Source organism: Xiphophorus couchianus, chromosome 13 (assembly GCF_001444195.1).
Source record: "Xiphophorus couchianus chromosome 13, X_couchianus-1.0, whole genome shotgun sequence".
NCBI lineage: Eukaryota > Metazoa > Chordata > Actinopteri > Cyprinodontiformes > Poeciliidae > Xiphophorus > Xiphophorus couchianus.
This window is the reverse complement of record NC_040240.1, coordinates 13,211,595-13,236,614: the sequence shown is the minus strand read 5'-3', so window position 1 is coordinate 13,236,614 and position 25,020 is coordinate 13,211,595. Positions and strand designations below refer to the sequence as shown.

Below are 25,020 nucleotides of genomic sequence, written 5' to 3'. Positions count from 1 at the left end.
GGCCACACTGACCTTTTTAGATCACGAAACGAGACTTGATTTCCAATATGGCTTTGTCTTCCAGCCGTCTGCTCCATCCTTCCTTCCTTTCTGCATCCTTCCTCCAGTCGGTGTTAATGTGATTAAGCTTGTGTGCCTGCTTCCCGCATGCTGTTTTCTTTTGTCTGTCTTTCTCTCTGCTTTTTTTTGCCCCACTCTCTCTCTTCAGCCCACCTTCCTCTGCATGCTGTTGAAGCTGAGGTAATGCCTCGCTGGGGCTCTTTCCTGTGGACCTCTGCGGTGTGCTAATTCATTAATTCATTTGATCAAACCTCCGTCTTTATAGTTTTGCCGTAGACCTTTCCATCAGTTCTAAATCTAATCTTCAGCCTCAGTACTGCTCCCTCCTCTCTGAACACAATGTCATTTTGTGTCTAAATTGGGTAAATGTAGCAGGGTTGAGGGAATCATGGTGTGCTCAGTGAATCATAAAGGCAACTTTACCTGCAAGTTCTCAATGTGTTGATGTGCATGCAAACACATCATATTATTATATCGAGCTTACTTGCCAATAAGATGATTTACCCTGAAGTAAAAATTTATGTCAAACCCAGACAAGATTATTGGTGTTAACATTGTTTACTAACTTGCCACTCGTGATTTGGCCATGCAGTTGACCTAACCTTTAAAAGTCCACAGCCGACAGGGTAAACCTGCCGATTTTTTTTCTTTTCACTCCTCCATACAAGGAAAGGCCACCAGCGGCTTCGCGACACTTCATTTATCAAGAACCCAAGGCCAAAAATTTTCAAAAGCGAAACAAGTTTATTGAAATAAAAATGGCTGATCGCTTCGGCTGCACTGCTCAGTCGTCCCCTCCAGCATTCCCAAATCTCATTAAGCGGTGGAGGGCCCCGCAGGGTTTTTGGTGCTGGTCTTTACAGCTCTGGAAAGGAAGAAAAAAAAGAAGGAACTCATTTTAAATTGCCTTAGCTTATATTTATCTGCCATCACCCTGGATAGAGAGCGGTGCAGGGATTGTGGCGATGACTGAGATGTGCATAAAAATGAGAACTTACTTGTTTTGTGGAGAGGAATTTCATGTGTTAATTTTGCTCACTCTCTTCCTTCAATACCTTACTGCTACCTCTGGCAGCAGACACTGAGCTCTGTTCATCGGTGAAAGTACGAAACTCCACATATATTCAGTCCATTAATTCAAAGAACAGGAGACTGTGGGCAGATATAAAGACAGGAGGTTGGAAAATGGTGGAAATGTCTCAGTTTCATTTGAATTCCTGATGTCTTCGAGTGTGTGAACTGTTTCCTTATTAGAGTCTGCAGTGAAAAACGGCACATTTTAGGTTTGATGAGGATGAGGAGAAAACAGCTATACGCTGAGGCCTGTTTGGCCCAACAGCTTCAAGTTTGTCCCCCAGCCAGCTCTGGCTGCCTGCAACAATATTTACAGCTGTTTTTTTGGCAGGTGTGAGTCACTGAACAAGTGATTTGTTATTTGGCAAACAAGTCTCTACCGCCTTGGCTGTAGAGCTGAACGAATGCTCCTCATGTTTCATTTTTAACAGTTTGTTAATTGGACGACATTAAAACAGGGTTTGTAATACGTTTCATATGATTTTTGGTACTTATCAGTTTGTATTGCTGGTGATGGTGGGATTTATATTCATATTGAGAGCAGAGAAAGGAGACTGTGTGGTCCACATGTGCAGTAGGGCATAATTTTCCGATCATGAAGTGTTTATCTCAGTTTGAATCGGATGTCTCTGTAAAATCTCCAAAGATCTTTTCTTTTCTCTGAGATTTCCCAAAGGCTGCCAACATTTGCAAACATTTAATCAGAGGGGTTGAAAGCACAAAATGATAACCCAGAATGTTGGAATATCTTTAGCCATGGTAGAATAGCTTTCTACATCTTTGTACCTTAACTGACTTTTTAGTATCTTAGTGACACTGAAAATGGCTAAGTTGAGTCTTGACTTAGTAACAACGTCCACACTGAAACTTGTTGCTGTTAGCACCCAGACATGATTACCTGGTTGGGAAACATATTTGTGATACTTTGAATGGGACGTCCAGCGACCTGGCTGTTCAAGCTGAAAATCGGTTGATTCCAGTCAGCAGTCGATTTATAGATGCACGTCTTTCTTTGGCTACCCGCAACATCATTTTTAAAGTGATATGTTCCTGAAGTGATCCTTATTTCAGCTGAAGTTTGTGATAGTATCCAAAAATAGGCAGATGCAGCATAGACCTGACCTGCTTCAGTGACTCTATGATATGAGAATGATAGTCTGCTTTCATTTCTATTCTAATTTTAATACCTTGGAGGACAAGGATTTTACTCACTTCTGTAAGCACAAAATGCCACCACAGTGAAACAGTTTGAAAAAACAAATGTTACTTTCTCAGTTTCCACAGCTCCACTTCCCCCAGCTTTATTCTTGCCTTGACGTAATAATCTTACTGATGATGTAGTCTTTTTATAATTCCCCCAATATGCTCTAGCACAGATTTGATTCCATATTCCTGATGTGTTTAGCACACCTTTTCTGGCTTTCTTTTTAAGCTGCACAAAAGCAGAATTCATGTTAATTGTGAGCACCAATTATATTTATGTCCACAGATTTCCTCTGTTTCTGCTCATTCCCACCTTTCTTTTTCCAGTTTGGTCTTATAAACGCCAAAGAAGAAATAAGACCGCTGACAGTTTCTTGCTGAGCTGCTACAGTGGAGTGATTGTGAGGGTTTGCTTGCAGAACATCAGCTTAAATTAAATGGCACATTTTATAGGAGCGGTGTAAATCACCCAACTCTGGTCAAGGTATTTAAAGACACAGGCTTTAAGTTTAAATGATGCGTTGGGTGCAATTAAAGCTACTTTAAGCTGCGTTTTTTGGAACGCTGGTGCAGGTAGGCGGGGACTGGGGGTAGGTGTTAATAATTACCTCAGCTAGTCAGCTAGCAGTTTTTGACTCAGCAGGTTGTTTGAGGGAGTTGGGCTTCTCCTGATTCATTTCATGGTAAAACGAAGCGTTTTGTTGAAACCTGTGTTCTGCAGACAAAGGGAAATGAGGACAGGGTGTCACTGTGCCATGAAGCCAAGAGGCAGTATGAGCGGACCGGGCCAAAAGCAACAGCTGACCCACACTGCTCACAAAGAGCGACACATTCTCTCTCTGCTAGCAGCACAGAGAGCACGCTTTTCTGCTGACTGACTTTTCACATGTACATTTACATCGGCTGCAACTGTCGGCTCCTCAACCCACACAGCGTGTTCTGTTCTTTTCCTGCATGTGTGCGAGTCCTGGAAGCTGTGGGACCTAAAAAAGCCCCAAGTTGTTTAGCACAGCTCGTCTGCTGATTTTATATCAGCAGACGATACTGCTGCTGCTGAAGGCCAGAACTGGAATTCATTTTTCTTTTTTTCCCTATTAATAAAAGTTCATGAATCAGTTAAATGCCGAAATTGTGATGACACAAACACAAGTGCATAAAGGTAAAGAGCCAGTGTAAATAATAAGCTCAGCAACGTCAGCTGGAATCAAAACCAAGGGTGTGCCATGCATGGGTGGGTGTTGGTTACTAGGCTGTCTGATAAGTGAGACAGTTGAGTTGATAAGTGCGGGTCTGGGTCATACATGCAGCTTGGTGAGCTGAACGGGTGGAACTGGAAAGTCTTGTTTTTATACAGGGCTCCTATCTTGTCAGGAATCATGGTGGGTTTCCACTGGATCTGTCTTCTAGGTCACAAGTGAAGACATGTCTGCTCATTTGGTAATTAGAGCTGCGGTTACCACAATATAATAAAAATATGTCAGGTGAGAAAAGGGTTCTGTATTAAAACAACGTCTGGAGTTTGATTTGGATATTTCTGGGTTTGGGTAAATATCAGAAAAGCAAATATAGAATGAAACAATATTCGCGTTTCTACACCTAATTTCCTATCCTGCTCTCCAAAGGTGTTTTCTAATACATCCATTCCTCCACTTTTTCATCCGTCTGTCGCTGTAGGTCTGTTTGTCTCCTTCCTTTCTCATTCCCTCCTTTCTTCTTTCTGTCCTTCATTCCTTCTTTCCTTCCTTCCTTCTATGTGGTATATACTGATTAGTTAATTAATCCTGACCACCATTGAAGTATTTGCCATAAATTTGTAGTAGTTTTGTTTGTAAACTAAGAAGAAATAAACTTTGGAAATTAGATTCTGGAGAAGTCTGGAATCTGGACTTTAACACCTGTTGTGTTATTTTTTGATATTTAAATAGTCTGCCGTTCTCTAGCTGTTCTTGGTGTTTTTAATCCAGCCTTTAGCACTAAACAAGGGAGGATGATGCCCTTTTAACCAAGCAACAAATACAGATTGTCATACAAAAGATTCAGCGCACACACATACACCATCACACACACACATTGAGGTCTTTCTCTCCCCCGTTTCACCCCTCCTCCCTGTAGACTCTGTGGCAGGTTAATAAAATAAACATACATCCACCGGTGGCAGAGGAAGGCATGTCAGGCTCCCTTAGCTGTCATCAGCTGGCTGTTATTTGATGCATGCGTGCGAGTCTATTTCCAACACGGTCTGTCACTTTCAGCCGAGGGTTGTCTGTCAACCCCTCCCTAATGTACCCCCCCTCCTCCTCTGTTAGTACCACCCCCTCAGGACACGTCGGAGCACATATGCGACTGCATTAGCGCAACGAGCTGCGTATCGGTTAATAGGTGTTCATCACAGTCGTAGGATAGTGTAATTCTACCCTATCTGGTTAACAGAGACCTTTTCCTGTGCCAATGTTATATGATAGCTGTTATTGGTCTGAATTGGGTTTCAGTTTTATCATTAAGCAGAGAAACACTGCATAGAACTCTCTTTTTGTATGACCATGTTCGGTTTTGTCTTTTTGTGATGGTAAAGTTAATGTTTAGGATGTTGGGGAGTAAGTACCGAAAGCCCAATGGACATTTGATTTACTTTGGCAAATATTTCCCATGCACCGTGCCAAATTCATGGTGAATTGATCCATTTTTTTCCCCCACTACTCTTAGTTACATTCTTTAGAGATCAAGTACTGCCTCGAAGTAGCTGTGTGTGTGTTTGTTTGTGTGTGTGTGTGTGGGCCCTTGTCCTCTAAAGGCTTTGTGGTATAGGCCAAGCACAACACAGCTGCCCACCCATCCAATCTGTCTCTCTCTTTCGCTCTCCCACACACACACCCCTGCACACACACACACACACTCCATCTTTGAAGTTTGTCCCAGTCCAGTAGAGTGGTACAGGGTCAGGGTGGAGAGGAGGATTAACGAGGCCCCTGGTATAGAGGGATGAAAGGATGGTTGGATGAATGGTCTTTATAAAGTGTTAGATGAGAGGAGCTAAGGCCAGGTGATGATGGAGAGTAGACTTTGGGCCTAAAGCAGACATGGTGATAAGAGAGCCCAGATCTAAGGTTCAGATTAGAGATGGGATCAGTTTTTGATATCAGCAGAGGGTTTAAAGCGCCGCTCAGTCACAGTGTTTTAATGCTGCTGTTCTATGTCTGTCTACATGTGTAACGGTTCTCTCTAAGGCACAAAAGTAAGATTTAGGCATAGGCTGGTAACTAGAATCAAAGTGCACTTAAAGTTAGGGTTTAAAAACTGCTAGAAGTTTGTCATGATGCCATTCTTTTGGCTTAAATGGAAAATAGCTTTAGTGACCAGACTTTTCTATGGTAGTATGGAGGATTAAACTGTGAAATGGTACCCGTCTCCTACTCGTTGCCGTGAAATGTAAAACGTGGATTATAAACATACGACAAATTTGCCTACATGGAAATATGGTGGGTCAAAAAGCAGTCATTGGAGTCACGTTATGCTTACTAAGGTTAAATAAAACCTACTGTTCTGAACCTGTGAGCTGGTTGGCAAGCTGTTTCTGTGATTACTCCATAAAACTGTAATATTTTTTAATTTGAGGTTGTCATACTATGAGAATCTCATACAGTCTGTCTCTGCTATTAATGTATTGCCATCAGAGGATGAACTCATTGCTTTGGGCAGAGAATTGGACATAATCCAAAGAACTAAATACTAATATGTATATATATATATATATATATATGTATATATATTCCTTTTTGTTCCTCTTTTAAGATAAATATATCCTGTTTGCTGAAGTAGGTGGTGTGTAGACTCTTGTTTTAACTCATACATTTCCGAAAGCCTGAAGCCGAAATATTCTGATACTTGGTAGAATTTTCTTGACAGTGTCATTGTTTCAACATTTCTTAATGTATAGAACAATAATCAGTAAAAACTTTGATGTTAACATTTCTTTTAAATAGGGTCATATATAATTGCAATCGATGCATTTCCGTATTTACTCTTTATCTCTCTTTTGTGTTTGGAATAAGGTTAGGTTGCTTGTGTCATTCCCACAACAAAAGAAATGCCAAGGGGGTTGCATTATTGCACCAGAAAAGACTGAAAACAATCCGCATATTGAGCGCATACTGCTGTGAATATATGTGAGCACACATCCCACTGTGTTAAGCCTCCGCCCCTCGCCGCGTCTGCGCTGTTCAGCATTAAACAGACAGTGATTGATCTATGGTGTGATTGTTTACTCTGCCTTGCTGTTGGTGATGGATGACGATTTGTGCACGTTTGAATCGTAGGTGTGAAATACGGCAGTGAGGAGGACGGACGCTGTTCTCCTTTAAGCGGAAACGCCTGCAGGACTGTGGGCCAACCTTCACACGTAGCTTAGTCTCTTATATTAAATGCCCTCCTCTAGTGCTGCAGAAATGCTGCGATTTCCACCTCTCTGTGAGATTCTAAACAATTACTTAGCATTTCTTAAATACGTTGAAGCTGGGTAAGTGTGTGTTTGTTGCTGCATTCATTAATACAAAAGGCATACATTCAGCCTCAAACGTGACACACCTCTTTCAGGAGCTGGAGCTTTAATTCAGCGGACTCTTTGTCGTTCGAGATGCCAGCTGACTGAATTCCTTCATCATTACAAAGCTCCGGTGTTCGGAGCTTCCTTCTGTCCACGGATGACAGCAGCGAGACATTTCTAACACCCTCTTCAGTTACCGTCTTCCCAAGAGGCCAAATATGAGTCGTGGCGAGTGAATAGAAAGGAAAATGGGAGACACAATACCTACCTGTTCTCTTTTTCTCCTATCAACTCTCTGGTGACATCCCTTCATTTCTTTTTTTCTTTTTTGCTTCCAGTAACTGTCTAGCTCTTAGATTTGCTTTCACACGGACAGATGGCTCCAGCTCTGGCTCAGGCTTTAAACAAAAACCAAAACCCAAATCCTCAATCTTCTTCGTGCTGATACTCCCCCCTACCCCCCACCCCTCCACACACACACAATTTTTCTTTCTTTTTCTATTCTTTCAAAATGTTACTCATAGGAACGGATGCTTTGTTGGTGTGCCAGTGTTTGTAAAGCTACATCTTGTTTCTCCATTTCATAAATACTTTTTTTCGTGTGCCAAAAAAACATCTCTCTGAGGCTGGGCTCATTTGAAGACAATAGGAGGCGTTTTATCCCATTCTCTTGTCGCCGAGCTCGCAGCTGCAAGCTAAAGTCTTAATGCATGCTGTACAGTAGCTCAGAGTTCAAAGCATCTAATCAAATCTGTCTATACCCTCATCTAGTGTGCAGAATGTTTGCTTACATAATGGTACAAGTGGCTCAAACGCTACGGTTATTTTAAGGTACACAGCTAAAACCTTTCAGAGTTGTAATTCAAAGATGATAAGCAGCATTCCTGCTTTAACGCCACGAGCATTCAAGCCAGTTTTACATTCAGAAACTGCATATCAAAGAATCTAAGAGTCCCATTTCACCTTTCAGTTTTAAATAAGAATCATGTGACCACAAACTCTTGCAGGAAAGGGGATTTGCTCCACATTGGCAGTTGAAAGGACGGCCTTTCTTTCTCTCTCCCCTGTGCTTCCATGGCACTTTGTCATGTAAAGAAGCCCTTATCTGGCTCCGGTTGGGGGTTAAAGGAGCCAGAGAGAAATGGCTCGCTGGCTCCCCGGGGGACAACAGAAATCAGCTCGCGGTAAATAAGTGACTGTGAGTGATGGGTCCTTTTGAGAAGAGCGACTCAGGCCTGCCCACCAATGTGCCCGTCAGGAGGTCAACTTTGACCCCCTTCCCGACCACCTGCCCGCCCCAATCTTTGACCTTTTTTCTTAAGCTGGACTTTAGATAGATGCTACACTTTTGAGCCAAAATGAATGAGGGAGTGTTGGCCAGGGCCAATAGTGTTCACGCTGTTACTTCTTCCAAGGAAGTGTGAATCAATGTCTCTTTACGGGGTGAGGGGCTTTTGGCCCAATAGAATCCCCTTGGTCCAAACAAGGCAGAGATTTCTTTTTTGTAGTGCAGAAATGGACGCAAGTACAATAGCACTGGGCTGAGTAATTACCAAAGACATTTATTATGGGCAGGCTAAAATAGAGCAGATGCCAGATTTAAGTTATTGTTTTTTTATACCCAGTCTAGCTTGACAGTGTTTATTCTTGTGAGATAATTAGCTCAATATAGCTGAAAGTCTAAATCCAATAAAAGAAGCTCGCTGTAATACTTTTATCCGATACTGAGGTGTGTGGAGCAGCATGGAGTGTGATAAGAGTACTTCCGGGTCAAATCTCCACTTTGTCAGTTTACACTCTACTTTGTACCCACACATTGCTGTTCTGGGGTTGGTGGGGTTTTTTTTTTACCCTCTAGAGGAGTCGTCGATGTAATTTTGCATGGTTTTAACCCCATGTTAATTGAAAGTGTACATAAGATCAGTTACCAAAAATATATATTTATTTTACTGTTGGTATCATTCAGTTGAGGAAGTTCTATCCACATATGGTTTTACAAACACATGGAAAAAACCCCTCCAAAATCAGTCTCTCTTTTAAATTACCCCAAGATATAAAAAAAAAAAAAAATTTTTGACCAAAGTTGCTTGATCCACACTTGTGTCTCTTCTAAAGTGTCTCCAGAGCTCCAGGCCTTAGAGCCCTCCCATTGATCCTAGCATTTTTCTATACGTTTCCCCCCTAATAAACAAAATCCTCATGTAGAACCTGTCTTTAATATCCACTCTAGCTATTTTTGTCTGATATAAACTTTGTATTGCACTGTGTGTGCATTTGAATATTTTCTCATATGATGCATTGTATGTGAATTGTTAGTTTGAAACGTTTATGCATAACTTTATCTTAACAGCAATAAAAGGGTAAGCATTGAGTCATTGTGCGAATAAGAGTTTGCACTAATGTTTTTCTATTCTCCCATGAATAATTATTAATAACAGCAAGGAGCTGGTCATTTTGTGTGTGGACCACCCAATGCCCCTGAGGCCTGTGTTTTAGATAAGGACTGTACCAATGCTGAAAAATGTGCTGTTTATAGTTTAAGCTAAACATTGACTGTAGTATATACATTTTATTTATCTGAGCAATGTAGGTGGAGATGAATATTTACTTTTGAGAGATTTAATTCATCTGCAGCATAGCTATCGTTTTCTATTATAATTGTAAACACAAATATTTTCATTTGGTGGCAGATTCTTAGACACCCTGAGTATCTAGCTGGGATTGTGGAAACCACAGAACCAGCATTTTGTTTAAGAAAACACTTGGTCGGGTGCGTGCGTGTGCGTGTGCATGCATGGTTACATAGTGAAGTGTTTACACATGTACATCCAGCAGAAAGTCCCACTGGCTCTGCAGTCTGTCATGTCTGACACATGTTTTCTGCAACTCCGGTTGTTCTCAATTAATGCATCTTAGCACATGTGGATTTAGGATTAAAACGGCATACTTTATGATGCTGTGTGTACACTCGGTTGAGGTGAATGTCATGAACAAGAGGTGCAGGTTCAGACAGTTGGTCTAAGCAACTGTTCTTCTTAGGTAGGTGTCCCACCAGGCAAGTGATTACTTGCTTGTTAAATTCAGTAATTAACTTGTCAATGTGGCAGTTGTAGTAGGTTGTTCACTTCAGTTTGATTCATTTATTGTTTTAATATGTAAAAATGGAACAAGACAAGATGTTTGCATTTTATTGAAATAATAATTTTATGGCCTTTAGCATTGATTTGTTCTAATGCTCTCACTACTGTCAGAAATAGGATAAAATGTATTTATTCAGCCACAAATCCAGATCTTTCTGGTCACTGAACATTAATGAGTGTTAACAAGTTCTGTGAAGTTCATGAGGAAGACTAAAACTGAATATTTTAGCTACAGACAAGTGATAGAATAAGACAGTAGAGTATACATTTCACTATTTTTATGGACAGTGAGACATAATCATAGGATTATGTCTCATCTGCAGCATCTGATTTTATCATAGGATAAAATCACTTTATAATTTAGTTGTTGTATGGGATCTGTTTGTCTGGTGAACGTTCTCGGATATAAAAGCTTTGAGGTTTTCCATGAATCATCATATCTGTTTCTCTCCTGTAGGAAGAGATATTTGATGCACTTCCCAGGAGATGGTGGAGCCACTTTCCCAGTTTAGAGGCTAATTACATTTTGCCTATGGATCACTGCAGTCATCATTAATGTCTTCTTTCTGTTAGCCAACCACAATGTCTACTGACTTCCCACCCTTCAAGATTTCTTCCCTTTCTATTTCAGCAACTTTTATGTAAATATTTTGTTTTTGGTATGCATAGATGAATAGATTGATATCCAAATAGGATCCATGTTGTGACGTTTTAAGTAATCCGAAATATATCTGAGCTGTATCTATTCTTTTTACAAGCAAGCTGAAGGTTATATTAGCCTTCTTTCAGCTAACTGAGAGTGGACAGCAGTAAATGCTGGTCTGAATGTATTTTGTTTCTAAAACATCTGGAGAAAACATATTTTTCTGGGATGTTATTGACAGGACTTTATATTGTAGAAACTGTAGGACAGCAAATTTTAGTGGTTTGAGGCGGTAGCCTTTCAGAAAATTGTAAAAGTGCATGGAATCACATCGAATTGTATTGTTTGCCAAATATCGTGATATATATATCATATCGTGATCAGAATGTCATATATTGTATTGTATCGTGAGATTATTGTATCGCTACACCCTAATACCAATAATGAGCCAAATCCCAGTGTGGACATGCTTATTTGTGGTATTGTTAGGGAGAACGAAACTTGTACTTTTCAATACTTTTGAACAGATTACTCTATTGTGGTTGTTTTAAAACCTGTTATGTTTATAGAATGCAGCTGTCTAACATGCACATGTATGTATTGGGAAAAAGTCTATTTCTGCGGTTGTTTCACCTTATGCCATTTGAAATGTTAGGGGCTGTGATTAAATTTTTATGACAATTTAATTTTTTTAGAGAATTAATCCTTTCTACTGTTGCCTTGTGCTTTGTTAGAGGAATGAATTTCTGCAAATTCACTGACTTGGTCTGAGGATTTATTACACAATGGATTGAATTTGACTACTTTGTATTATGACCAGGATTTAATTGGAATTAAATTTGAATCTGCCTATTTGATTGCATTGATTTGATGATATATTCCAGGATACGACTTTGACCAGTTCTTCTTGCAAAGTGTATTAAGATGACATCCATTGTCGATTGTTGCTAGAGCAAACTCACCTTAATTCGATGCAAGAGCCCAGATGTGCCCTTTGCAAATTTAGGATATTAACTTCTGTCTTTCTTTGTTTGCATATAGTGTGGATCATCGCAACATCTATCAATGCCCACAGTTTTATCTAGATCACAGGCACACACCCAGTGTTTGTGTGCAAACGTTTCTCCACAAAGTCGGACTAACCCTCAAGTGACTTAACCACAAGTGCGGACATGCTCCCTGGCCAACGGGGAGCAAGGCAGGACATGCCACATCATCCACAGAGCAGCGCCGCAGCGCCGGCCTGGTTAGGTGTTTCCCTCCGTGTGCCTGCCAGTCTGTCAACAGTTGGGTTAGAATTGCCAGCAGCTGCAGAGAGAGTGATGCCAACAGTTGCCAAGCGGCACCCATCCCAAAGTGGCCACACAAGGCTCCTCTCTTCTCTTCAGGGAATTTACATCTAAAATCTCTCAGCCTGTGTGTATGCACTCTGAGTCCTGGCCACTTCTGGGCACCTTTCCATATCTGTGGACAATTCTGGTCATTTGCTGGATTAATGTGGACAGAAAGAGGCAGCATGGATCCAGATATTTCATGGTGAATTATAAGCCACCGCTTATTCTTTTTTATTGGTCAATTGTCCATTATTTTTCCTGATATATTCCTGTCTTTTTAAAAAAAGTTTTAGTAATGTTCTGTGTGAGTAAAATCACTTTTTCATGTGGCATCTCTTTGTGGTGTAAAAGCTGCAGTCGAGGTCATGTACACAGCACTAATTAATTCCTCTGTTTAAGGGGAGGTTAATGTGTTTACATCAGGATGTGGAAACGGATTTCAAGGTGAACATCACTCTGGGAATTGTTAAGGGATCGCAAGCAGTTTAATTCATGCCTGATCTTTATTTGAACGGACAAAATAGGAAGACAAAGGCACAGAATGTTAAATAGCCAACAGTAGAATCTCTTACTGAACATTTTTGGGAAATACAACCTCTTATTTTGAGTCACTAAGGAAAAACGTACTTTTTCTACTAGCGAGAAAGAGGACCATCTTTGACCATTGTTTTCCACAAAGACTCACTCGACCATCCAGTGTTGTAGGTCCTCTTATGCTTTTTTTTCTCTTTTTTGCTCACCCCACAAGTTTATATTTATTTAATTCTGGGGATTATGGTGGCCTTCGCAGAAGGTTGACTTTGTGTCTGTATGATGTCTAGGTAGTTTTGTCCATATGGTTCGGATCTCCTGCTAGTTAGAAATAAACACGCAACAAGAGAAAAAAATCCCACAGCATCACAGATCCTCAACATAACTCACTGTGGGTACTGGATTTCACATGTTCATTCTTTGTATTTTATGCAAGTCCTGCCTGGACTGAAGCATGTGGTTCTATTTAAAGTGGCACTGGAGTTTAGCAAACTGCTCACATTTCTGTTTGTGATGGCTGTATAGAAAAAAACTTATTTTTTTGAAGTCCGGTTAGGAGAAAGTAATGATTTATGAATTGAAAGTTATTTGAAACCTGAGTCAACGTCAACAGTAAATTTTAACCTTTCAAAAGTAGAAAAAGTAGCAAAAGCTATTAACATGGGATCTCCACCCGCTCCCTCTCCCAATTGTGTAATTGTTCTCAAATTGTACTTTTCTTAAATCTGGACTGATATTATGCTACTGCAATAAAGGCTGGGTTGATTTAAGACTTTTTAAAAAATTTTTATTTCCTTCAAAAACACAAAAGTGACCAGACTTCAGCAAAGAGCTGGCTGAATGAAATAAAAGGAGTGGTGCTTATGTAAAATTATTCATGTTCTTTTGCCTCAGCTGATTTGCCCCCCATCACCGCTTTGCTGCATTTAAGCCAATGAGATGCGCTCACTCTGGGAAAAGCCCTACACACTATGCAGCCTCATTGATTTATTGTCCAGAGCAGATGAGGCGGCAGCTACACTGCAGCAGCAGCACTCACGAACACATACATAATACAAGGCTGCTCATTGACCTTTAAAGAACTAATTGACTCACACTATTGCACGCCTTTTGAGCATTTCTAATTATAAGACTGGACATATTTTGGTTGTTAGGAGCATAGGAAGAGCTGAAGAGATCAGGGTGAAAAGCATAGAGGCCATCTGTCTTTTTTTAAAGTATTTTCTAAAACATGCAAGTTGAATACAAAATAATTTGTGGAGTTGCTAAAGCATGCAACAAATGCTTTCTAACTGGCTTGTTGGCTTACGGTTCTACTCATTTGGGGCTGCTTGTTTTTGTGTTTTCCTTCTTTTCATAGGACAATGAATGTCCCTTTTTTTAACAATATCTTTTCAGTGCTCTGGTTGTAAAACAAGGACTTAATGAGGTATTCTAGTGAAGAGGCTCAGACTGTATGGGGTTCTGCAGGATGTGTTGGGATTAAATGAGCTGGTAGCCTCAGGCTAGGAGTTGTTGGGCTTATTGTTATAGTAGTTATTGTTGTATAAGTGGGCCTGATTTTGATGCTGCTTGTGTACTTTTTCCTGACTGATTGTTTACACCCTTACCATAACCTGATTCCAGATAGAAATGTGCAGTCTGCCTATTCAAGGCTAACGTCAAGACATTGGCAGAGCCCTCCCTCAGGTGTTATCCCCACCCCAGCTTGCTTCCATACAAACAGCTTCTTTCCCTTAGCAGCAAACAGATGCCGTATAAACTGACCAGAGGCCGTTAGCTTTCAGTGGGTTCCTGCAGGCCTGCAGGCTGTTCCTGACAGACAAGGCACGAGGGTAATGAGGTTACTCCATTTCCCCTTTCGGCCTTCCTGTTCCTTCTGTCTGTTTGTGTGTGGGGGAGGCTTCAGCTTTGCGGCTTTATGCAGATTGTAACATAGTGTCTTCCATATGTGTGTGCTTTAAAAAGAAATGTCACGTAGGAAGTTGTTTGTTAAAGAATTATCTTGATCTTCCAGACTATGCAGGCATAGGTCTTAAAGGGAAACACTTTTAATGTCAACAGAAAGCACTGATTTGCCAGGTCTTTCATTTAGAAACGTGACCCGGCAAGCTGTCTGACTGTGCAAATATTTTATATAGCATTATATTTACCTCTCCATTTTAGTAAAAGTCCAGTTTTTGAGTGAATTTTTGTTTTATTCTTGACTTCGATTTTGCATTACGTATTGTGCTGCATATGTTTTTAATTCTTGTATGTATAAAGTTTGTATTAGAGAACTCTCCGTTGGGGACTCAAACGTACGTAATTTGATAAGTTATCTGACTGGCTCTAATACTTGAATTGTTACGTCATTATCATTATTTTGGTTGGAAATGGATTCAAAATGACAATATTATTGTTTATTGCAATAATTTCTGGAGCAATTTATCATCCAGCAATACAGTAAAAGCCCAGCTTGTGGGTACATTTAAAATTTTCCTTTTAAGTAGCTTGGCGTTTTCTGCCTGATTTTCTTTTTAGTTTGTAATTCAGACATCAACATATTAAAATGGACCTGACCCGGCAAGATGTTGCATGTTTTGGATGTATTAATGTAATAATGAAATCCCATTTTGTAAGTTTTTGGTTCATGACGGATTGTCCTCGACATGGCATTATTGTGCCAGGTGTGCTTTTCATCCTGCATGCAGTTTGCTATACAATTCTCCTTTAGTGATTCAAATAGATTAAAATAGACCTGACCTTGAAAGCTTTCTGGTGATTTAGTTGTAAGAATACATCACTGGAATCAAATAAAAGTCCCGTTGTTGAATGGATTTTCTTTCTTTTACTGATCACCTATGTGCTATTAATTCTAAATGCAGTGTTTTTATTACAGACGCTCCCTTGGCAATTCATCTAGATCTGACCTGGCAAGCTGACAGATTGTAACTGTGAATCACTGAAGTCCAATAAAAGCCAAATCTTTGTGTGAATTCCCTTTTTTTCTGGTTATGTGTGACGTGGCATTAGCTCTGGTGCTAAGTGTGCTTTTAATTCTTCATGTTATGGCACTTTCCTTAGGTTTTGGCTTTCTGAATGATTGAAATTTGACTGTAATCTTTGTAAACAAAAGAAAGTCTTGTCACAAATAGAAATGAAAGCAATAGATGCAAAGTGTCTGCTGTCTAAAATCCTGCACAACACACTGCTTCAGCTGAATCTAAAATATAAGTTTTCTCTGTAAGCAAACTACTGTGTTGTGTAAAAGTGAGATGTAGTTTTGTTAAGTAGGGTTTTGCAGCATCTTTCAGGAACCCCATGGGAGTAGTGAGGGGGATTCAGCAATAGATGCTGCAGCTGCTATGATGAATAACAGCATGTCCCGGTCCACCGTCAATCACATTTAGCAGTCCATGCGAGCGCAGCACGGAAGAACTGTGTGTGCGCACAGATGCAGGCACAGAGTCAAACGTCTGCTCTGCGACACAAAGCCAAAGTAAAAATGATCTTCTGACGGAGTTTGAGGAGTAAGTGTGTTGAACAAGGCAGTTTATTATTGAAGGGGAGCCATTTGTTATGCAACCTGTCTGCGCAGAGAGGGGCTGCTTTATAGCATATTTTAGCACACGGCTCTACCATGAGGCCCAGACGTGGCTCAGCTCCCTGAACCTGCCAAATGCAACTTCGCTGTGTGAGGAATTTTTCTCAGCTGAGCCCTAAAAACCATGGCAACAAGGCTCTAAAACCGAGACACCGCCGCAAAGTCGATGCCGTACGATCGCTGTAATGTTCCGCTTTATGAGGAGCACTTAAAATTCCCGCAGCAACGATTCTGTGAAGCTCTCCTGGCTGCGTGGCACTGAATAAACGGAAAACTGTTGCTTTGAGCCCACTGTTTTGTGATAGGGTTCTTTTGGTGATGTGTGCCATGCAATAAGGCATATTCTTCTATAAACACTGCTTGTGCTCTATTCTGTATGATAACATAATTAGCAGTACAAATTGGATGGGTGGGGGAACATTCCTAATAACTAGTTAGAAAACATTTAGTACAATACAAAATATGAAGGCAACTTTGAACCTAGATTTGTAGAAAATGCGTACAAATTTTAACTCTGAAAGGAAATCTGATGGCTTATGTTTGGATTTCCTGTTTTTGTGTGAGATTTAGTCTATTAAGGCTCAGATTAAGAGTGGGCAGCCTGCTCAACTTGGTTTTATATTTCAGCCAATTGTCTGTTACTTATGCTACACATAAATATTGTTCTGACTAAATTTTTAATTTTAGTTTTTTTCTAAAGCTTTTTGACCTGCCAGTACTGTCAATTTTGACTTTTCAAAGAACTACAAGACAGCAAAAAAATAGTGTGCTGTGATTGATCTTTAATGTATGATAAAAGCTAAACGGACTAAATGCTTATACAGTTCAGTCATGGTTCAGTCACTTCAGTATTACTTAGAGAATGTATATCTTTGTCCTGACTCTGGCACTTCCAAAAGACTATAAATATGTAAAAATCCAGCATGTTCTGTAACAGAGCATGAAAACAAACAGATAAACTTTGCTGCACTGTCCTCTGCCTTCCTGGAGTTAGCTATATTTGAGTACTGATTTATTTGTCCCTAATCGGTTGGATGAAACATCCTCAACAGAGTATTCCTTCCCCTCCGAAATAATTGGCGACTATTTTATTCCGTCATGATCTTTGAATTCAAAACTACTACCTCTATCAATTAACCTATTTTATGAGTGATAGTCTATTAAAAATGGATGAATTCAAAATCTGAATCAGCAGGTCAGGCATCAAAGAAAATCCAAAGGTGTCATCAGGAAAATATAGGCTAATCGGACGCAGAGCGTATTCTTGCAGAAAAGCGGAGATGCAGTAAACTAGTGCAGAAGCAGCGCTTTTGATTCCCGAAACTCCGTTTCTTTTTATTGTGGTCTGGAATGCTTGCAGAGGTTTCAAAGAACGGTGATGGCGTTAGTGTTCTCTGCAGTAAAAGTGCAGTAGCTGCAGATTGTTTTTCCTTTCTAATCAGAATAGTTGTTTGTTAGAAGCCTTTTACCATACTGACTGTGTGTGGTAGGACTGATATTACGCACCTTTGTATACTAGCAAAGCTGTAGTCCGTCCTTCTTAGCTTGGTGGCAAATGTCTAACATCTAATTGCACTGTCTGTGCTCTAATTCAGGTTTTCTGAGCACACTATTGTTTTGCGGTTAAGTAGTTGGTTGCATTATGATGTGGTTCATCTTGTTGGACCCATCGCAGCAGAGTACCACCCCCCAGTCAGTCAAGCTTTACCCTCCTTGTGTCTCCCACTCATGGAAAAAGCTCTGCAAGACTTTGGGCACTTCCAGTACAAGTAGTGTAAATACATGGCCATGTAGCTGCACACATTCCTTTGCAGTGAGCTTTGAGTGTAATGAGGAGATTGTATAGGGCCTCTTGTCCCCTGTAACCTTAAAAGAACTTGTTCCATTTGCTTATTCCCTGAGCTCTGAGCTGAGCTAAGCATCCGGTCTACTTGATGCTATGAAAGCTGGGAGGACCAGGATGTAGTTAGGATTGGAATGTAAATTTCTGGGGTAAACGTGTGCACCGTGTCGGAGGAAGTTGGCCTGCTTTTAGCAACTACCTCAGATTATGATGATGTAAGGTTCTGGATCCTGAGCTTTTACAAAGTAAAGTAAACGGTGGTTAACATCGAGGCTGACATAGTAAAAAGTTTTTTTTGTTTTTTTTTAAGACTTGGAGTATTAGTTTGCACGTGTTTTAGTTTTTCCACTGAGTCATAATCAAGATGCAACAAATGTTTCTAATCTGCGAACGCTTTGGTCACGACCTTTACAGTGATCTGCTTGGGAATTAAGTAATTAACATCTTGCCATCATCTGCTCCAGTTGTGAACTCCAAGCAGTCATATCCCCATAGTCAGTCATATGGGGCCCATGTGTTGCTGAAAAGCGTGCAGCAGAGACCAAGATGTGAAGGAAGATGTGTGGGTGATGTGACCGTCATGGCTACTGGATATAAAAACGCCCGCGGCAGGCTAAAATAATATTTCTGCTCCATCTATCGATTCTTCCACCTTGCTCTCTGTTCCCTCTCCAAGAGGAAATGTGTCTTAGAATAACAGATTTCGGCTTTCAGTTTTTGTAGAGCAAATCACAGCTGGTGCATGGCCCACATTCCTTTGGTGTGACGTCTGTGCAGTCGGCAGCAGCCAGCTTCTATTTTTAGACCATGCAAGTGCATGTGTGCATGCAACTACACACCTTTGGAAACATGAAAAAAAAGCTCTGTATGCTTTATTCACACTTTAATGAAATGCAAATGTGCAGATTACACTTGGAGATTTTTTTTTTCAGTGATTGCTACTTATATATATATATATATATGAAAAAAAAATACTACAGTTAGGTCATATGGTTTATGTTTGTTGTTTAACACAGCTTTATAGCACAACACAAAGGCTCTGGGCACAATGTGTGGTTATTTTAAAAAAACCCTGTAATGTTTAGAAAGTACTGATTAAACTTTTATTAGTGTTTATTGCTATTGTTTTATAGTTGATTTGATCTTCTAAAAGGGTTAGAAGAATCAAATAATTTCAACTTCATTTGCTAATACAGTCACAGCCACACTTTTTAGCAGAAATTCACATTTCAAAAATTCGTATGACAGATGTCATCACATTTTCCACTAATGTTTTAATGCAGTATTTACCATTATCATCAGTCACAATTTTCTAATATCTAGCGGAACATATTTTGCAAGTAGGAATTATTATTTTTTGATTAAATGTTCAAATTGTTTGCTTTTTTGTTGTTGTTGTTGTGGCTGCATATTGTTGACCCGTCGGTTTTCCATAATGGAGTTTTATATTGTTCTAGTGTGAAAAGACCTGCATTGCTTGCAGTGAGCTGCTTGTAAATCTTGAGTATCCATCCACTGGATCTCAGCATATTTGGCCTACAGTGTTGGCCAAATCTTGAAGAAAAAAAAATGACATTATCTAAAACTCTGCTCCCCATCTCCTAACAGGTGCTTGTCAGAGCTTCCCCGTCTGTTTCAAAGAGTGTTGGTTACAAGGTTGCTGGGTGACTGGTGCACAGCACTCCCAAGGCGCCTCCCGATTGTGAGCTCACGAGCCGCAAAGATCCCCACGCTCATTAGTGGGATTTTCCTCACCTTGTGGGAGCTGGCTCAGGGTGTAGATGCGTGTCACTGCCAGGTGGCATTCGATGTGAAAGCTCTCTGTGCAAAAAAAGAAATCTGGCAACATTCAACTGGGAAAGCGAGGTGTAACACATTTTGATGCTATTGCTCATTTGAGCAGCTGTTTGCCTTTCTGTCCTGCTTTACTATCTTCTGGCAGGTGGATTTTTTTTATTGCCCCTCCCAAAACAATGTCTTAAACATATAATTGGTGGTTCAAAATCTTCAAAAAGGAGAGGTATGCATTGAGAAAAACCACTTTCACATCACAGGTTGGACAGCTTTGAACAGTACAGCAGCTGCTACTATTATGATTTTGTTCCCCTTAGTTTTTATCCATCACTCGTTGCTGTGTGTTACAGTGCAGGAAATATTTGTGGCCGCCTGCCAACAGCTGTAAGGAAACCACAGAGTATGAGAGAAAAAAGAAACCTAGACAAACTTTGAGGTCAGTCTATCGACTTTTTTCCCCTTTCATTTTATATTCAGCTATGTGGCGTTGGTGTGTATTAACCGTCAGCTGTACACCACTGTTTGTAACCGAGAGATTTATCGACTGTGCTGTTTGTGTCGGTGTGCTTTTGGCCCTGTGCCACACCATGAGAGAAGGAGTGCTAGTGAGCTGTCTATGTAATTGGTGCTTACCTGGCAGGCTTTTGCACATACAAAGAATGGATTAGATGACATTAACTACAGGGGGAAATGGCATAATTGAAGTCTTGCTCTGCCTCTCCCACTGGCGAGCATGTGTGCACGCACACTCGCATGTGACGGCGTAATAAGGGGCCGCTTATTGTGCTAAAAACATACCTCTCTATGTTTTGGTCGGAGGCTAAGAAGCATTGCCGGGCTGAGTGGCTTTGCTTGTGTCCACATGTCTGCTGGGAATCTGTATTCATCCAGACATGGCCCCCACCGGTCCAGGTCTTATGCTGTAGGTTTTATCTGATTTAAAAGGGTTAGGGCTAGTGAATACAAACAATAACACTTTTTAGATTTAACACATTTTTCAAGTTGTTCTGTCTGCTTGTTCAAACTTATAACACCAATGTTTTGGAGCCAGGATCCTGACTTAAATCTTAAAAAAATTTTAATGAAAAAGCTGCTTCTGACCGACGCCTGAAACATAAAACGTTTCTTCATGACTTAACCTCCTTACATCTTCACCTTCTGTGACAAGTGTGACCAGATTGATTTCCGGCACAAACAGTCTCAATGCTTTGTACTAAAATAATTAGCTAACATTTCTTGCTGTTTTGGAAGTTCTTTGTGATATTGTGATAATCATGATTGATTAAGTGATTAAGTTGTGCAGTCCAGCTGATACTGACCATTGCATATCTCACAACTGAAACAGCTGTTGGAGACGAAGATCAGAAAGCTCAGGGACAGTGGGGCGGACCTTTTGTTGATAGAAAAGTTGAGAAATGTGTGTTTATTATAATCAAAGCCGTTTTCCTAATATTGTGGAGCCTTACAATGAATAAGACAATTTACTCTTGACCATTAAAAAAAATCCTCCTCAATATTTTGACAAAAATGTTCATTGAATGAAATTCTACCTTATCTGTCCTCTCAACAATTTGACGCAACTCCTCAGACATCATATATGTGTCAAACACACTGACACACTTGTACACACCCTGCGGCGATGCTGCTATAATTAGCAGTGGCTTGTCTGCATAGATCAGTTTTTTTGAGTGTGAAAAGACGATCAGCAGCCTTACCAGAAAGGTGCATAAGAGACAGTCATTTGTCATGGCATTGTGAATGTTGGAGACAACATAATATCATGCTGTGTTTATCTGAACACGCTTAGATATGTAATCCAATAATGTTGTAGTTTCAGTGTCACTGTATGTACTGTTTTACATTTTGCCACAAACTTTTTGGGAATTTCCTCAAATTTCCATTCCTGTAATGGAATACAGTGCAGGGATCTAACTTCATAAACTACTTAAACAAATATTTTTTTCTTGTAATGAATATAGATTTTAGCACCAAGGAAAGATGGCTAGATGGAAAGAAGGAAGTAAATTTTCCAAAGAAGGATTCACAAACATTTCTGTCTTTAAATGTGAAAAAGATTTGCAGTCATTGTCTGAGTACAAATGCTCGCCATGCCACACTTTTCATGTTATTAAAAGAAATGTGAACCATGTTTCCTTTTCTTTCTACTTTACAGTCATGCTCTACTTTGTGTAGGTCTATCAAATATAACTGAAATTAACTGCATGCAAGTTCGTGGCAGCAACAAGACTACGTGTTTTTTTTTGTTCTCTATTACTGTAACATTTTATCTTGTAATTACATCTGCTGGAAGTTCTCATTTGAATTATAGGTCTCGAATGCATTTATTCAGTTCTGATGTCGCCTCGATATCTGGAAGCTTTTCAGCTGAGCTATACCAGAGATTTGAGTCAACCGGACTATCAGAAGGTTGTTTTGTTTCTTCATATCTGCCTCTTGCATTACATTTGACTCACACCGAAGACGTGTTTGCAGAGATGAGTTGGCATGATCAGAATTTGCGATGATTTCAAATAAATCGTGTGATCGCCAATGCACAGTTTGAGTGCATTAGCTCTCAAAATGTTACGAGAAGCGCACGCAAGACACGCTCTGTGTCATGTTTTGAGAAAATCTGCTTCCAATCTCAATTTTTTTTTTGCTAATAACTCTTTGTTGCATGCGTCCGGATATAATTTCCTTTAGTCATTAATAAGGTTAAACACCAAACAAATCAGAGTCGGAGAATCGGGAAAAAGCAAAGGGAGAATAGAAATATTGTCATTGCTGTTTGATGCTCTCCGAAGACCCTTAATAGCTGGACTTGCTCTAGCTGGATCGTTTTCTAATGAGCTGTTAAAACTCAATGAGACAAGTAGGTTTTTTAAATAACTTGCAGCATTTTAAATGTTTTGCTGTTCAGTTTGTTTGATTCAAACTGGCGTAAAAAAAAAGTGATGTCTTCAAAGTTGCGTGATGCATTTTTCATTTGCTTTCTAACTTTTTATCATTGTAGCACACAGCAATCATTGCATTATGGAGGGGATGTGATCCTTTATACCTTATGCTAATGCATTACTCTGTCATGTTATGCTAATGTACCACTCTATAGTCGTAGATGAGGAATCATATATAAAGGCATTCTCCGGCAGACTCAAACTTTGTATTTTAATCTTCTGCAAAGCTTTCATAATGGCTTCTATATGATATCTTTATGTGTCCCATATTTTATTCCTTTCTTGGCAGACTAATGCATAATGTAATTTTCACATTGCTGCTAACTGGCTGCAGTCCTTGTAAGCAAATATTTTTCTCATCTCATTATATTGTTTACAGAGTGTATAGTAGCTGCATTTCTGCGTAGCTTTCTTGGCATTGAGCTGGATTCTTGCAGCCTGGGTTATTTTGTCAAAGCCTCGGTTGGCCTGTGAGCATTTCCTGACCTTCACCTCAAGTCACATTTTTCCTGCAGCCCAGCAGCAAAACAAGAGAGAGCACATAGTATAAATGATGTGTTTTTAGTAGAGTAATTCATATCCATTGTAACAAGCGGTCTTCATGCGTGCATAAACTTATGTAATGCTGATGTAAATAAATTGGAAGCTTAAGATTGTGGCTTTTAGTTCTTTTAATCATTCATACTTTCCATTCGTTCACAGGATGACAGTGATGGGATCCCGTGGTCAGAAGAACGGGTGATGCGAAAGGTGCTTTACCTCTCCCTGAAGGAATTTAGGACTGCACAGAAACGGCAGCTGGATGGCGATGGACCCACAAACCTTAATGGTGAGTTTAGAGCCATTAATAAAACTATTATGATGTCTCAGCTAATTTACAACGACGGTCACAAACGGTCAGTTCAAGCCCCGTAATCTATTTCCATTTCATTTCTTCTTTCTCCCCTTTCATACCTATAAGCAAACCAATGACTTTCAACGTTGCTTTTCAGTTTATCTTTCTCACAAATTAAAGTTTTGATGAGTTATTTGGATAAATATTTCCAAAAGCGCTCAAATCTTTTATGTAATAATAAATATTGTTCAGAGGGTTTCATAGCCCTGTGACTCCATTTCAATTAAATGTGGTTCTGATTCACTTTGGGCCAGTCAGCCTGTAGGACATGAGATTATAGCTTCTAACCAAAACAAACAATTCCACTGGAGTCAAACAACCACATTTTACTGATGTCCTCTAAAAGTACAAATTGTTCCTGACTGAAAGCAGTATCCTAGGTGACACCAATACTGGTTAACAGATTCTCACTAGATATTATCTAATTACTGCTCCCAGGAAAAATGCTCTGCCTTTTTTTTGCAGCATTCCTTCCTCGAAGCATTAAACTGCTGCTTTTCTAGTTTCCTTTAGCAGCATCTAAAGGAAACTAGAAACTAGCTGTGCTCCTGAACTACAGTAGCCTTGCGTTTAATCCAGAAAAAGCTTAACTTCAGTCTCAGCCATTTAAATTTTCAAATAACCCATTTTCCATGCAGTAAACTTTAAGTGGGTTAAAAAAATGTTTTAAATCTCCAGTTCACAAAGTGGAAATAACACAAAGCAACCAAAGTAGGAAATATTTCATTTTTCATCTTTAATTTCCCACATTTTTCCCACAAGATGGGAAATGACCAGCACCCAATGCAAACTTGCTCAAATAAGATGCTTCTTGCAGCTTGCAAGAACTCTGAGCAAAGAAACATGCGGCGCAGGGCAGAACGATGAGCCTCAGTGACACTTATTTATAGATGAGAGCTTTGATTGGCCAGCCAGCTAGAGACAGGCAGGACCCAGTCTGTCGTCAGAAGTGATTAAATCTAGGAACAGTAATTTTTATGCTCGCAGTAATGGACAATGCCTAAAATCTAAAATCATGTGCTATGGCATAGCTAAAGCCATTGTCACACACTCCCTCCTAGTTAAATTTGTAATGAGGTGAAACCCATATTGTGGTGAGCAGAAATAATCTACACACAAAGAGCTGAACTAAGATCCAAACATGAGTGTCTTAGATCAAAACTGGAGCAGGAGATTTTAGTCTGTTGCTTCCCCTTTAGCCCAGATCCTGCAGATACACAGTCTTCCTTTTCCTTGGAGTCAAATGAGGACTTGAAACAATAAAATTCAATTATGAAATGTAACTAACCCAAAGCTGGAAACTTGCCCTTTACTCTGACATAAACCAAACACTCTGCAGAAGGATTTTGGGAAGTAAATGTTAGGTTTTTGTTCGATGTTCTTGGAACACACGATTGAGAAATCTTACCCACCTTTTATTGTG

At 39.9% G+C, this 25,020-nt stretch overlaps 1 protein-coding gene across 1 annotated transcript in view; it reads left to right on the top strand.

The window, feature by feature from the left end:
• Positions 1–25,020, top strand: part of jarid2b (jumonji and AT-rich interaction domain containing 2b) — a 113,424-nt gene that overhangs the window by 29,047 nt on the left and 59,357 nt on the right. The window contains exon 2 of the mRNA XM_028036201.1: positions 23,405–23,531. Coding sequence (XP_027892002.1) covers positions 23,405–23,531 — 127 coding nt within the window. The remainder of the gene's footprint in view (positions 1–23,404; positions 23,532–25,020) is intronic.